Source organism: Primulina huaijiensis, chromosome 5, assembly GCF_012295235.1.
Source record: "Primulina huaijiensis isolate GDHJ02 chromosome 5, ASM1229523v2, whole genome shotgun sequence".
Taxonomy (NCBI): Eukaryota; Viridiplantae; Streptophyta; class Magnoliopsida; order Lamiales; family Gesneriaceae; genus Primulina; species Primulina huaijiensis.
Genome location: NC_133310.1, coordinates 64,313 through 79,282, shown reverse-complemented (window position 1 = coordinate 79,282; position 14,970 = coordinate 64,313). Strand labels below are relative to the sequence as shown.

At 36.4% G+C, this 14,970-nt stretch overlaps 1 protein-coding gene across 8 annotated transcripts in view; it reads right to left on the bottom strand.

The window, feature by feature from the left end:
* Window positions 1–14,970, bottom strand: part of LOC140976048 (transportin MOS14) — a 39,650-nt gene that overhangs the window by 10,802 nt on the left and 13,878 nt on the right. For 7 of the 8 annotated variants that reach the window (XR_012175153.1, XR_012175155.1, XR_012175154.1 and 4 more), the window contains 10 exons: window positions 11,443–11,571; window positions 11,233–11,294; window positions 11,035–11,091; window positions 10,791–10,914; window positions 9,762–9,896; window positions 3,608–3,688; window positions 3,328–3,441; window positions 3,102–3,181; window positions 2,767–2,902; window positions 2,494–2,643 (listed from right to left, as the gene is read on the bottom strand). Coding sequence is in view for 5 of the 8 variants with exons in the window: in XM_073439897.1 (XP_073295998.1) it covers window positions 2,494–2,643; window positions 2,767–2,902; window positions 3,102–3,181; window positions 3,328–3,441; window positions 3,608–3,688; window positions 9,762–9,896; window positions 10,791–10,914; window positions 11,035–11,091; window positions 11,233–11,294; window positions 11,443–11,571 (1,068 nt within the window). In the remaining 3 variants the exon portion in view is untranslated. The remainder of the gene's footprint in view (window positions 1–2,493; window positions 2,644–2,766; window positions 2,903–3,101; window positions 3,182–3,327; window positions 3,442–3,607; window positions 3,689–9,761; window positions 9,897–10,790; window positions 10,915–11,034; window positions 11,092–11,232; window positions 11,295–11,442; window positions 11,572–14,970) is intronic. The other variant, XM_073439899.1, reaches the window with a different exon arrangement.

Genomic DNA, 14,970 nt, shown 5'->3' with positions numbered 1-14,970 from the left:
ATGTGGAGCGTAGAAGGACCTGCCTTCAACAAATATTACATCCATGGAAATAAAAAAAAATTGGTAGCACGGTCAAAACACTTGTACCCCCGTTGGTTTGCATGATAACCAACAAATATACACTTCCGTGCCTTTGGGTCCAGTTTCGAAATACCAGGATCAAAGTTATGAACAAATGCTAGATTAACAAATATTTTCAGAGGGATTTTAGTCAGGAGACACGTATTGGGGATTTTATTTTGAAAAATATTCATGGGGGATTGGAAATTCAAGATCCTGGATGGTAGTCTATTAATCAAATATGTGGCTATTAAAACTGTTTCTCCCCAAAGATACTTAAGCACTTTGGTTTAAAAAATAATTGCTCGAGCAACTTCAAGGATATGTATGTTTTTCCGTTCAACCACACCATTTTGTTGAGGTGTATGGTTACAAGAGCTTTGCTGAATGATTTCTTGCTCCTGAAAAACTTTCCAAGTATATTGTTAAAGTATTCCTGCCCATTATCACCCCGAAATTTTTTGATCCTGGTGTGAAATTGAGTTTGAATCATTTGAAATTTTTTTTAAATGTGGCTTCTGCATCATACTTATCTTTTAAAAAGAAAACCCAAGTCAGACGTGAATGATCATAAATGAAAGACACAAACCACCGTTTATCTGTAATTGCTTTTACTTAGCATGGCCCCAAATGTCACTATGAATCACTGTAAATGGTGTGGATCTTTTATCAGGTTGAGACAAAAAATTAGACCGAGGATATTTGGCCAACTCACAATATTCACAATGCAAAGTTGAAATATTTATTGATAAACAACTTGGGAATCAATCTTTTCAAATAAATAAAGTTCGAATGACCTAACCAACTATGACATAATAAAATATCATCGAAACTCGAGTAAGAAATAGAGTTGATGCTTGTCTGGATCACGTCTGCCAAGGAAGGATTCGGCAGTAAGAGAGTAAAGGCCACCATCTTGTCTAGCATTGCCAATCATCGTCCCCGAGGCCAAATCTCGAAATTCACAATGAGAAGACAAAAATATGACTCGACATTTAAGATCAACAATGAGTTTGCTGATTGACAAAAGATATAGAGGGGAAACGTGTAACACATTTGTAAGAGTCAAAGAAGGGGAAATAACAACAGTTCCTTTCCCTGCAACAGATGCAACGGAGCCATCGACAATTTTAACTTTTTGGTTTCCTATGTATTCTCCAGCATGTTTCTATAGTGTGCCATGGCTTTTTGCACTTCTAAAAATGGTCTACCTTCAGAACCCGTCTCTCGACTCACAAGGGCCGAACCTTCAGACTCCATGTTGGGTTCAAAATGTTTCAGCATCACTTGTCGTCGAGTTTCTTCATGCCGGACCTCAGAAAACACCTCCCGAAGGATAGGCAAAGGTTTTCGCCCAAGTACAAGGCCTCAAACCTCATCTAGATCCTTATTTAATCCTGCAGGAAAGACAAACATCCTGTGTCAGTCCAGGTTCGCCTTGTATCATGTATAGTCCTTGCTACTCTCCAACTCATCTACATCGAGGAGGTCCAATTCCTGCCATAGAACTATCAACTTGTTATAATAAGTTGTGACATCTTTGTTGCCTTGTTGCATCTGCCATACACGAGTATTTAGCTCGTACAATTGAGAGCAATTTTCAGAATCGGAGTAAGTTTCTCATACTGCCTCTTTAACCTCCTGAGTCGTGGGTAAGAACATGAATGATTTACTGATTGCTGGCTCCATAGAGTTGATCAACCATGTCGTGACCAATGAATTCTTGGAACGCTACTGCTTGTATCTCGGGTCAGTCGAACCCACTTTCACTTCGCCGTTCATGAACCCCAATTTGCCTTTCCATCAATAACAAACCGGACTGATTGTGCCCACTCCAAGTAATTCTTCCCATTCAATTTGAGAATCGTTGTTTGAAGGGAAGAATCTGGGGGAGTGACGCGATTGGGTTCCACCACTGTCACTGCTTGAACCGGCGTCTTCACTACTGGAACAAGTAGATCCCAACCTAGTATTTTGATACCATATAGAATAATATGGCAGACAACATGGCATAATTCTCTTATTTTTCGTACCTTAAAGTCTTGGATTAGTACACTTTATATAGATCAAAGGAATAAAATCAAATCCTATTAAATCTAGGAAATATCCTATCATACCAATAATATAGGATCCTAGTTTAAAATTAAGCCTATCAAATCCTAACTACTCAACATACATCTATGATGAATAGTTGTAATCTCCAACAGTATATGATGAGTTAGCTAAATCACAAGTAAACATGGAAGACAACTAATAAAATTGAAAGATAACTAAGATGTCTGGGTTATAATCCTATCAATGCTCATCTGTTGAGAAAATAGCAAGTAAAAGTCATAAAACTAAATGCATATGAACTTCGAGGAGTTTCTGATATATTGAAAGAAAATTACATGATCTTAATTATATTAAAAAAAATTCAAAAAACAGGCTTACAAGTTTTCCAACAGCTAAATGAAAAGGAGAAACAAGTTCAGCCAACAAATTATTCATCAGCTTCTTGTCAGGGACAGAGCAAAATATCAGAGCAATGGCACTCACTACTTCATCCTCATCGTCCAAAGGCAACTGCTTTTCTTCCAATCCCTATAGCCCATATTCTGTGAACAGTTAGGACAAAAGACATATACACACATATGGGGCGGCTCACATGAGAGGTGGTTCCATAGGGTGCCTGCATGCATTAGCTTATGTTTTAAGTAAACCAACCTCTGCTATCCAAATTAAGAGATCCAAATTGGAAGGTTCGCACATCATGAAAGCCGCTTCTTCACAGAGTTTGCGCAAAGCATAAACACAAGCACTTGAACAAAATGATTGAAGAATCCCAGTAGAAAGAAACAATCTGAAAATAGCAGGTCAAGCAGAGATATTTCGTGAGAGCAATGCCAAATGAATATTAGCAAATCAAAGCCAATAGTGGGATAATACATAATTAAAACCTAAAGTTCTCTGTTGTATAAACGTACTCTACTTCTCAAAAAACAGGATCACTTATAAAATTCTATGTTTCTGAGGAATAGAGCAGGAAAGGAATAACTTACAACAATAATCTGCTGTTTGTTTGAGATGCCGTCAACCACTTGGCATAGGAACCAATAACATCTGCAAGTGATTTGTATATCTACAAAAGAAAGCATTAAAAGGACACAGTAGTTAAACAATAAATTTATGCCATTAACGTTTCCTAAAACTTGCCTCATATTTCATTCTTTTCAGTCACTTAGCTAACATTTATAAACAATATCAAAACAAGAATAGAAAGCATACAAGGCACATAAATCCCTTGAGGTCAGAAGATGTCTTGTCAGACAAAAGTGTCACTAGTTGCATGATAATGGACGTATCAAAATGCTGTCCCTCATTAAGAGCAACTTCGGAAACCTAAAATGAAAAAGGGACAAAAGGAGCTCAAATTAAAAAATCTGAACAGGAAAACATCAGAGCAGAACTTATAAAGAAACAGAAACATCTGGTCATGCAAAGCCATGTAGGAGGTGCTTAGATAACTATAAATAATGAAATCTGAAAGATCAATTAAAGCACTCACCACATTGAGGATGAATAACTTGGTTTCTACCTCTTTCCAAGAAATATACAAGCTCGGAGATCTCAAACTTCCAGAGAATATCTATATATCATGTTTTAAGGAAAGGCATGAGAGTATGAGACATAAACAGGAGTAGCAGCTAACTGTAAAGTGAATCAGATACCATCAGATGGCTTCATACTTACAAGAAAGAATAAATGCATATGTTTTCAGATATGATTTAATCTCTGGCATAGCATCTTAAAAAGTAAGCATGACACTCGCATGTTTTCAAATAATTTAACAAACTACAAACAAGATAAAATAGCCGACAAAGAAAAATAAATAGAAATGTCACTTAACAAGGACATAAAAGTGTACTAATTTTACATAAGCTTCATTTATAAAGAAACAGCCTAAAGTATTATTTTTTTTTATTAACTTTATAAACATCAATTGAATAAATCATTATAATTTTGGATTTGAGATTATTTTAAATTTGGAAAAGGTTTAGATACAGGACCAGACGGGCATCTCAGAAAAAGGCCTAATCTTGTTTAACACTCGTTATTTTTTATAGAGTATAGGGTTAAGAAGAGAGAAGACGGCCACCACATCCTCATTTTTAATCATCTCTCATGCCAGACTAAACAAGACCAGGAAGATCCTTGATCTCGTTCAAATTATATAATCCAAAGACTATATTCTTCAAAAATAAAATTGATAGGAAACAATATTATATTAATAAAAGATTTAAGTTACGAAAGCAGACCAGAGGTCCACAATTATATTCTTCAATTTCGCCCATGCCCATGCGTGGTTTCCCATATTTGATTAGTTATAGGTGTTACATGGATTCCTTGCATAATGCTATTTTCGTTGTGTCCATTGATTCTAAATAACGTGTATCACAACTCCATTTATTTGAATTGAAAAAAAATATATCCGAGAGAAATTACTTCAGACTTGCATAATTGTTGATAAATTACACATGTTCGACTGTGAGTTTGGGATATGAAAGCCATGCTCATATAGCAATCAGAAATTGAAGTTTGTACTAACGAACAAGCACCTTATTATATGTCATATTTTTTTTATTTAAAACTAAACTTTATTAGAATAATAGAAGGGGTTACAAGAGAAGCAGATAAGTAATCAGCAAAACACCTCGCAAAGGAAGGAGAAAAACGACTACTACACTAGTGTCAGAAATATATAAATTTCCAATCCCTAACTAGATCTGAAATAAACAGGTGATTAAACTCGGGCAACTTTGTCATCCGAGTCGCAACACTAAATTTGATCTTCTCCCAGAACTCGTCTGTAGACTACGACGAGTCTGTGAAAATTCTTTGTTCCTCTCCAACCAAATCAACCAAAAAATGCAATGAATTACCAAGTACCAAAAGATCCTAGATCTTTTCCCGGTGGGGAAGCCTGGCTCCATAAAAAAACAAGTCTCGTGCTTTTCTTGGAAAAGTCCATTCGAAACCCAACTCTTGCGATACTTTTATCCATATACCACTCGAGAAAAAACAATGCAACAGTAGATGGTTATGATTCTCCTCTTGCTTCCGGCATAAGCTACACCATTGCGGGCATAAGGGCACAGACATGCCAACGTTTTTTCAACGAATCACAAGTCGGCAGTTTCCTCAAAGCCACAATCCACGAGAAAACTTGAACCTTATGCAGGATAGGTACTTTCCAGATATTAGAGTAATACTAGAATAACAAAAGTTGGAAATACGGAACAAAGAGTCATAGAAAGAACAAGCAAAAAAAAACCCGGAAAAATCCCCAAACCAAACTCAAAAATCCACCATGCCCAACTCCAACTTGATTGTATCTAAGACCCTAAAAGAGTGCTGAACTCACCTAATCCAACCTCATTTAAAGCTCTTCTGAAACGCACATATCAGTCAAAGTTATAATTGATTTGGAGATCGACGACATCGATGAAGTTACAAATTGGTTTGTTAATTGAGGTGGAAATCTGAAACACAGATGGAAAGCGCTCTTTGAACGACGATCACTAGATTAAAAAAGATAAGGGATAATGGGTCCCTTTGTCTAAGGCCTCTCTTCCCTTTAAATCTCCCCCGTGGCCGTCCGTTGATAAAAATCAAAAAAAAAACATTGGAAACGCACCCCTTAATCCACTTTCTCCATCTAGCACCAAACATTTTCTTTTGTAACACAAAATCTAGAAATCTCCAATCGACGTTGTCGTACGTCTTTTCCAAATCAACTTTAAGCACCCATACTTTTTCCTTTTTCCATCTATATTCCTCTACTATTTCATTCGCGATAAGGCAACAATCCAGAATTTGTCTCTTTTTAATAAATGCACACTGGTTCTCCACTATTGTATTGCTCAAGACTTTCTTCAGCATGTTTGTCGAGACTTTGGCCAAAATCTTATACATGCTCGTTGTCAAACTAATTGGTCTAAAGTCTTTAACCTTAATCGCTTCTTGTTTCTTTGGGATTAGGCAAATGTAAGTTTCGTTTGTGTTGCCATTCACAATTCCTTCATCAAAAAATTCAGCAACACCTTCATTAAATCTGCTTTGACCGTATCCCAACACTTTTGATAGAAAGCCAATGAAAACCCATCCAGCCCTGGAGCTTTGGATCCATAGCTATCGAACACCGCATTTTTAATCTCTTGCTCCGAAAATGGGATCTCCAACTCCTCAGCTTCAAGTCTATCTAAAGGACTCCACTCCAACCCGTCGAAACACCCCCACCCATCACCATTTGATTTTCTATAAAGATTCCTATAGAAGCTGATAATAATCTCTTCAATCTGTCTCTCCTCCCACATCACCGAAAACCTCTCTGTTCCATTTGGATACCTCAACTTTAATTCCTCTGAGTTTCTTCATAAACTCATACCCTTCCCACCCCAGAGTAACCCCATTGTTCCACCATGACAGAACTAATTCTTTAAACTTGTGGTGAGACAACCAAACATTCTCAAATCTGAATGGAGCAGGACCCTAACTCAACTTAGCGGTATCAAGCATCACTAGACAGTGGTGCGATGTAATTCTAGGTAGCATAATTTGTCTGAAAGTGGGGAAGATATCCCTCCAACTCCCGGAAATAAAATATTTGTCTAAGCGGCAACAAATCGGATTGGCCATAAAGTTTGACCACGTGTACTTTGCGTTCAATAATGGCAGGTCATGTACTCCCAATTCCCCTATCAAATTGTCAAAACATGACATGCTCATAGTATTTGAAAGGCTATTCATCTTTTCTCCCGTGTTTCCGACCACACCACCACCACTCTAGGATCCCACATCACTAGAATACTCCCATATCTCTTTAATGACGGTAGACTGGCCCAATCAACAAATCTGGACTTCCACAAGCTTGCAACGAAATGTTTGTCCACCAATTGTTTCTTAGTTTCTAGAAGCACCACAATATTTGGTTTTTCCTTGCGTATGACAATGCGAACCATTTCTCGCCTTTCTTGCTGCCCCTCCACCCCTAAACCCCTTATTCTATGTCATATCAATCCAAACACTTATCCAAATCATTCAGAATATTATATTTTCATTTCTAAAACCTAGTTTACATTCTCCAAAATAAAATCAATAACTATCACCTCATTTTTAATATTTTTCCCAAAAATCTATTTTAATCAATTTCCCAACATCATTACATTTAATTCAACTTTTCATCAGTTTCAAAAATTTTATTTTATCATATAATACTTTAATCAAATTAACAAAATTCAAAACCTACAATATCTCACTCTGAATCATCATTCACACAAATATCAACCCAAAACATTAAAAATAATTTTTTTTAAAAATTATAACAAACACACCTTTCTACCTCCATTTCGCAATTATTTCAACCCTAAACTTCCCCGAAACATATAAATAAAACCAAACTTCACCATTATCTCTCTTTTGTTATCAACACTTAAGTTTTTTTTCCCATGTTTCTTTGTCATTTACACTTGAAACTGAAAAAAAAATAATCCGAAGCTATTTTTTCAAAGTTGATTCCTAGTGGATTCAACGCCCTAAGTCGCATAGCGACCAATTAGGAAGCAATTATTAATTTAAAGATAGTCTTGAGTCTTCAGCGTCTTTGCAAGCTTCTTTTCCCATATTTCCAGAGTATGTGGCTCACACATACTTTCAAAGTTCTTTCAGATAAAATAGTGGCACCTCAAAATTAAGATTCTCATAAAAATATTCAGTGTGGCGTTATACTTCCAAATGCAAGACAAACACCACTTAAATGAAATTCATTCGCCAATTGTCCAAAGAATATTTAATGAGGTGATCACTGTTTATCCTGCAGAAATAAGTATGCGTTTCGTAATAGATACATAATCAAGGTTTATAATTTAGGTAAATTTAGGGTCTCTTGTTAGATCTCAATAATTGTGGAGTTTAAATCGTTCTTCGTTTCAGATTTGTATAAGAATTGGAGTCTAATATTGTAATAAGTTGACTCCGGGTCTCTATTTAAAGTGCCAATTCGGGTGGCGAAAAGGATGGAAAAATTGATGAGGAATTTCTTGTGGGATGGAGCCGACGGGGAGACGCATTGCCATGTCGTTGGGTGGGATCAAGGTTGTAAACCGAAGGACATGGGTGGTCTGGGATTGGGGAATATCTGCTTGAGAAACAAGGCACTTCTTGGGAAATGGTTGTGGAGATGTTCAGTGGAAAGAAAGTCCTTGTGGAAAAAAGTCACCCAGAGCATTTATGGTTTACAAGATAACGGGTGGGACGTGAGGTTGGCTAAGAACTCGACATTTAAAAGCCCTTGGAAATTTATCTCTCGTTCTTACCCGGTTTTTCATCATTTGATTAGGGCAGTGCTTAAAAAGGGGAATATCATTCGTTTTTGGGAGGATGTGGGGGGTTTCATCGTTCAAAGAGCGCTTTCTTCTCTATTTCAGATTTCCACCTCAATTAACAAACCGATCCGTTATTTTATAGATGTCACCGATCTCCGAGTCAATTCTAACTTTCACTGAGATGTGCGCTTCAGAAGAGCTTTAAATGAGGTCGAACTAGGTGAGTTCAGAACTCTTTTAGGGGTCTTACATAAAGTTAGGTCAATCATTCACAAAAAAACTCCTATCCCTAGTATTCTTTTATCCCTGATATTCTTTAATATGAACGACAAATCAAAAAATTCGATACAATTCTTTGAAAAACGCAAAGATTCCTCGGATCTAATCATACTATTCCATTGGAGTGGAGCACGGAGGATTTTCGAGTTTAGTTGGGGGACTCTTCCGGGTTTATTCTGTTCACTCTTTCTACGATTCTTTCTTCTCGATTTCCAACTTTCCTTTATTCTCATACTACTCTAATATCTGAAAGATACTTGTCCCGCACAAAGTTCAAGTTTTCTCGTGGATTGTGGCTTTGGGGAAACCGCCGACTTGTGATTCGTTGCAAAAACGTTGGACTGTCTGTGCTTTTTGCCCGCAATGGTGTAGTTTATACTGAAAGCAAGAGAAGAATCAGGACCATCTTTTGTTGTATTGTTCTTTCTCGAGTGGCATATGTATAAAAGTACTGCAAGAGTTGGGTTTCGAATAAACTTTTCCAAGAAAAACACGGGTCTTATTTCTTATGGAGCCAGGCTTCCCCACTGGGAAAAGAAATAGGAGCTTTCGGTATTTGGTAATTCATTGCATTTTCTGGTCGATCTGGTTGGAGAGAAACAATAGAATTTTCACATATTCGTTGGAGTCTATGGACGAGGTCTGGGAGAAAATCAAATTCAGAGTTGCGACTTGGACAACGAAGTTTCCAGAGTTTAATCACTTGTCTATTTCAGATTTAGTTAAAGATTGGAAATTTTTATGTTCCTGACACTAGTGTAGTGGTGGTTTTGCTATTTCCCTTGTTAGGTGTTTTGCGGATAACTCATTCGCTTCTTTCTAATCCCTTCTATTATTATAATAAAGTTTAGTTTCAAATCCCAAAAAAAAGAAAAAGAGCTACACAGCCATATTCTCTATGCTGTCAAGCCATGTGCATGGATCACATTGTCTTTCTGAAGTAAAGAAGTTCACATGCATATTTTCATTAAACATGTTGATAGAATCAAACTTTCAAAATCAGCATAATAAATAGTGTTATTGGATACAAATATTGCAGAATGAATCATCCAACATCACCTTCTCAATAAATGAAGCAGATCCCAAAAGCTGAAAAATTTCTGCCAAAAGTTCCACTAGGTTCATCCTCAATTGCTCAAGGCCATTTGGCAGAATAAGGTTACTTCCATGGTCATTGTATGTGTAATCATCAACCTAAATGAAACATGAATCAATTTTCTGACAAACGAAGGAAAGATCTAAATGAAAAATACATGCATGGTATAGTTGGTATGATTGCCATAACATTTTTCTGACTTTGGTCTCAGCAGGTTTGGACCAGTGATGATCATTTTCAGCATTTCACTCATATTCCATGTTTTTTTGTTTTTCTCAGTGCATGGCTTGCTGATTTTTCCTTACCAGTCTCAATTTTTGGGACTAAATGCAAGGTAAAGGAATTTGTAACCAGAGAAGTAGCCATTAAGATAGTATATCTCAATAATATTCAGAACCATGCATTCCACAAAAAGACACCAAATAATAGATTTAAAAGTTCAACATTTTTTCAGTACAGCATGTAGTGCACAGCAAATGCCGATAAAAGCTTGGTTGAACACATTTCAGCAAACTTCCAGAAAACAAACAAGGAACCAATAATGCAGTGGAAGCTGTTTTCCCAGATCCAACATTGAGCAGTTCTCTCTAACATCAGCAAAGAACTACTGATGAATTATTTTTTACTGCGGGTCCACAATGAATTCGTAAATCTCTTTGGTATTTAATTTTACACAAAATATAATCTTTGACCACAGGACAACGATTGAACGAATAACAAAAAAATGAATACTACTTGGCAAAAATTATTGACTCGCCGTATTAGTTTACTAGAATATCAATTTCTTGTGTGTTCCCATAAGGAGCCTTTTGTGATCGTCATTAATAAGATTTGAGTTGGATTACAGGACAAAAACTCAGAATCAGCTTGCACATAAAAGGTAAAGTAAAATGGCTAATAAATGATATTACCAAAACAAACCATGAAAATAAATTACTGTGGCAATAAATATAGAAATTGATCAAATGAGAGCTATGATAGAGAAGACAGACCTGAGCACGCAACAACAGAGCATCGAATAATGCGGAGAAAATGGGAACAAAACATTTCTCTAAATTATGCTTATTTTCAGCACTATCCACCATGAGCCCAATAATGTAGCTGGCAAGGCTACTCCTGGTACATAAATCATACCAAGTCCGAGTCATAAACTTTTAAGGCATCAAATCATCAAGCAAAAACTTAAGTTCCAATTTATCTTGTGTAAATGAGAGCACACAGAATTAAAGAAGGTACCAAAACTGCAAAGTTGAGTCCACGATCTCCCAGTCTTCACTTGGAAATGTCACACAACTATCAGCAAATAAAAAATGCTCAATAAATTTCGAAATCAAATCCAATTAGGACTTCAGATATTTATCCTGTCTAAATATGCATTCATGTAATGAAACATTCTGGACTTCAATTAAAAACACCGAAGACTTGAAATCTGACCTTAAGAGAGCATCTGCCATAACAAGTGCTTCGGTAGTTGCTCTCACAAATAAAAAAGGTGCCTAGCAAGCAATCGAGAGGTTATCAGGATAACAACTATGTAAAAGGGACTGTGATTTTCTTAGTTTTCAAAATGGAAAAGGTGTTAAACTATAGGAAAATAACTGAAAGTACATTTAATAAATTCTCATTATAAATTTAGACTCTTACAGCTTGACCTATTTCTGACAACAAGCACGCAAGTCCTCCTATCACTTTCTCATCTCCACTTTTAAGAGCAGGAAGTAGAAGTGCTTCTTTAAAAAATCCAATTCGAAGCAGTAAAAACTCCGGAATCCCCTACAAAAGTAAAAATAATTGAACTTAATTATGCACGAAATATGTTGAGTTGGGAAAATAAAGTAAATAAAACGTGTTTGAGCAAAAGGCAGTTTTAAGTTAGAGGCAATTAAGTCTTACATTAATGTGGGTGATAGGATTCCACTTTTCAGTTTCGATACAGTGTTTATCAACCTCAATATGCATTGTGCAATCATATCAAATTGGTTTATATGGTAGATTAGTTTTTTTTTTCATAAGAAACTAGATATTATTAATAATAGAAGTTTTATAAAGCAAACGGATGAGTAATCCGCACGATAACTAAGAACACAACATATTATGCACTATCCTAGTAAGATCATGCCCATACATAATTCCAATCCCTAATTAATTCAGAAATAGAAAAATGTTGAAATTCTTTAATAATGATTGTCCAGCTCGCCACCCTGAACTTTATCTTCTCCCATACTTCGTCTGGCGTGTCGGAATTGTCCTGAAAAATTCTTTTGTTTCTCTCCAACCATATAGACCAAAGCGTACAGTGTATGACAATTGGCACTTCAAACTCTAACTTCAACTCTTCAAAAACCCAAATTCAACCACAAACATTTCACACTCCATTCACCGTGGCCCTTAATTGAAATTCAACAATACTACAAACCATAACATTTTGTCTTTTACTCCTCTAGGTTACAAGGTTACGGGTTACCACATGGAAAAGTGAAGTAACCCAAATTGAATCTTCTATCAGACATTGAACGCGCTCAATGTGCTTATGTAAAGGATTCGATGCTTCTTTTGTTTCAAAAAAAAAAAATAGCAAGGCCTTCTCCAAGAAAAATCTTTAGATATCTTAAAATCTTACAGATTGGTAAAGTGAGTGCATGAATTCACCCACTACACTAATAGTAAAGGCGATATATTGTTTTGCATGAGAAAGATAAATAAGCTTACCTACAAGGCGCTTTCTTTAGACACCCAATGGGTCCATAGGAGAATCACTGGATCTACATTATCCAAAGCGTATTTCATTTGTGATACATATATTCCCTTCCTTGATCTAACAACTTCCATTCCCAAGAAAAAAACGTAAAGATCTCAAATCTTCAATCACAAATTCTAATGTGAGACTTTTTCAAGCTATGTTAATTTCCACATTGTGCAGAAATAGACGGAAATATTGTTTTATGTATAGATATTCTATGAATATTTGCTTCTTAAGTACATAAGCTAATTAAGGATAATTATTGTCTAGTGCTTAAACTAAAGGGATTGTTCCTAGAATTGAGTCTGATTATTCTGTATAAATTAGTAGACCTAGTGCTATGTAAAACAAGAAAAAAGCTCAGCATAATTTCAGAAATATACTTCTCATTTCTATGTGATGGATTTGATTATTTATTATATGTCTTCATCTGCGCCTTTTTACACGGTATCATAGCCTGGGCTTTGATTATCAAGGAATGAACAATCCTTAGAGCTCTGAAAAAAACAGTTCTAAAGTGGAGCAAATTCAGCGATCAGTCCTTAGGGTTATGAAAGTAGCTGCCCTAACAGATTAAAATTGACCGCTACGCTCTCTCTTTGGGCTGTTTTATACTTTCACTTTCACTTTGGGCATTGGAATTAGAAGCCCAAACAGAAATCTGAAAAATCTGTCGCCCATCGGAGAGCCATGAATTCAGATACAAGTGTGACTTCCTCCACGGCAAAACAGGTGAGAATAAATCTCACCCATCTGCAGCCCATCCGCATGCGGTGGCAAACTACTCAACTCATTTAACCATTCACAGATCGAATGGTAAAAAAATTTGGAGTGGGCCAGTCGATTAAACTAACAATGAATGGCAGAGGAAGTTTGGGTTATTTGACAGGAGAAACTCAGAAATCAAAGAATTTTAAACAGGAGCCATGTGGTGGTTCACAAGTTTATCAATCTGGACAAGAAGAACAGAACAACACAGAAGTTTCCTTAGGGGTACCAACTTTCAGCAAGGAGCAATTAGATCTGCTGCATAAATTATTCCAATCCACACAAAGAAATTATTTACAGCCTATTGTCCTTAATGTCTCTACTTTATTCTTGTACCCTTGGATTATTGATCAGGTGCTACCGACCATATGATCAGATCCTCCAAATTGTTCTGTTCTTATTTACCTTGTGCAGGAGATCAAAAAATCAAAATAACTAATGGTTCTTTATCAGCCATTGTTGGAAAAGGGTCCATTGCTATTTCTAAAACTGACACTGCATATGTCCTACACGTCCCCAATCTTTCATGTAACCTTTTGCCCATTAGCAAACTAACCCGTGATTTGAGTGGTGGTGCTAAATTTTCTTCAAATTCTTGTGAATTTCAAGGTCTGGCCTCGGGGAAAACAATTGGTAGTGCTAGAGAAAATGGAGCTCTCAACTACTTCGAGAGAGAAAATAACATGGGAAGACAAACTCAACATTCCGGCATGATATCAAACTTCAGTTATAGTATCGGTGATACTATGATGTGGCAGCGTAGATTACTGACATCCTAATTTCAATACTTAAAGCACTTGTATCCAGCATTGTTTAAATTAAACAATCATTCCGATTTTCAATGCAATATTTGTAAATTTGCAAATTACGTACAATACGAATATTGTTGTCCTTAGTCGTGAATCTAGATTGGTATCTACATTAGTTGGATGTGAAAAATGTGTTTCTCAATGGTGAGTTAGTAGAAGAGGGTTGGTTCGTGGGGTAGCGAAAGTGTGTAAACTGAAGAATTCCCTATATGGATTGAAGGGGTCACCACAAACCCGGTTCGAAAGATTGTCCACATCAGTCATCAGTGAAGAAACAAGGTTACACTTAGAGACAATCAGATCATACAATGTTTGTAAGGCATACAAGCGAAGGTAAAATGACTATCGTAATTGTTTATGTGTTGGTATAATTCTTACAGGAAGTAATGAGGAGAGAAACAGACCAGAGAAAAGCCTTGCATCAGAATTTGAGATTAAAGACTTGGGTCTTCTACATTATTTCCCGAGCATGGAAGTTGCTAGATCAAGAACGGGCGTATATGCATCACAACAAATCAGAAGTTGGGTGCAGATTCAAAAGGAACTCCTGTTGCAAAATATGAGAATGTTGGGTCTCATGGGAAAACTCATTTATCTTTCGCATACACGACCTGACATTACATTTGTTGTCAACGTGGTTAGTCAATTCATGCATTCACCATACGAAGAACATTTGGAGGCAGAATACAATATTATGAGATAACTGAAAAATTCATCGGAAACGGTTTATTGTTTCGAAAAACCAATCAGAGGAGCATATAAGCCTTTACTGACGTATATTGGGCAGGATCAATATCTGATAGAAGATCCACTTCAGGATATTATGCCTTCTTAATCGGCAATCTTGTCACTCGG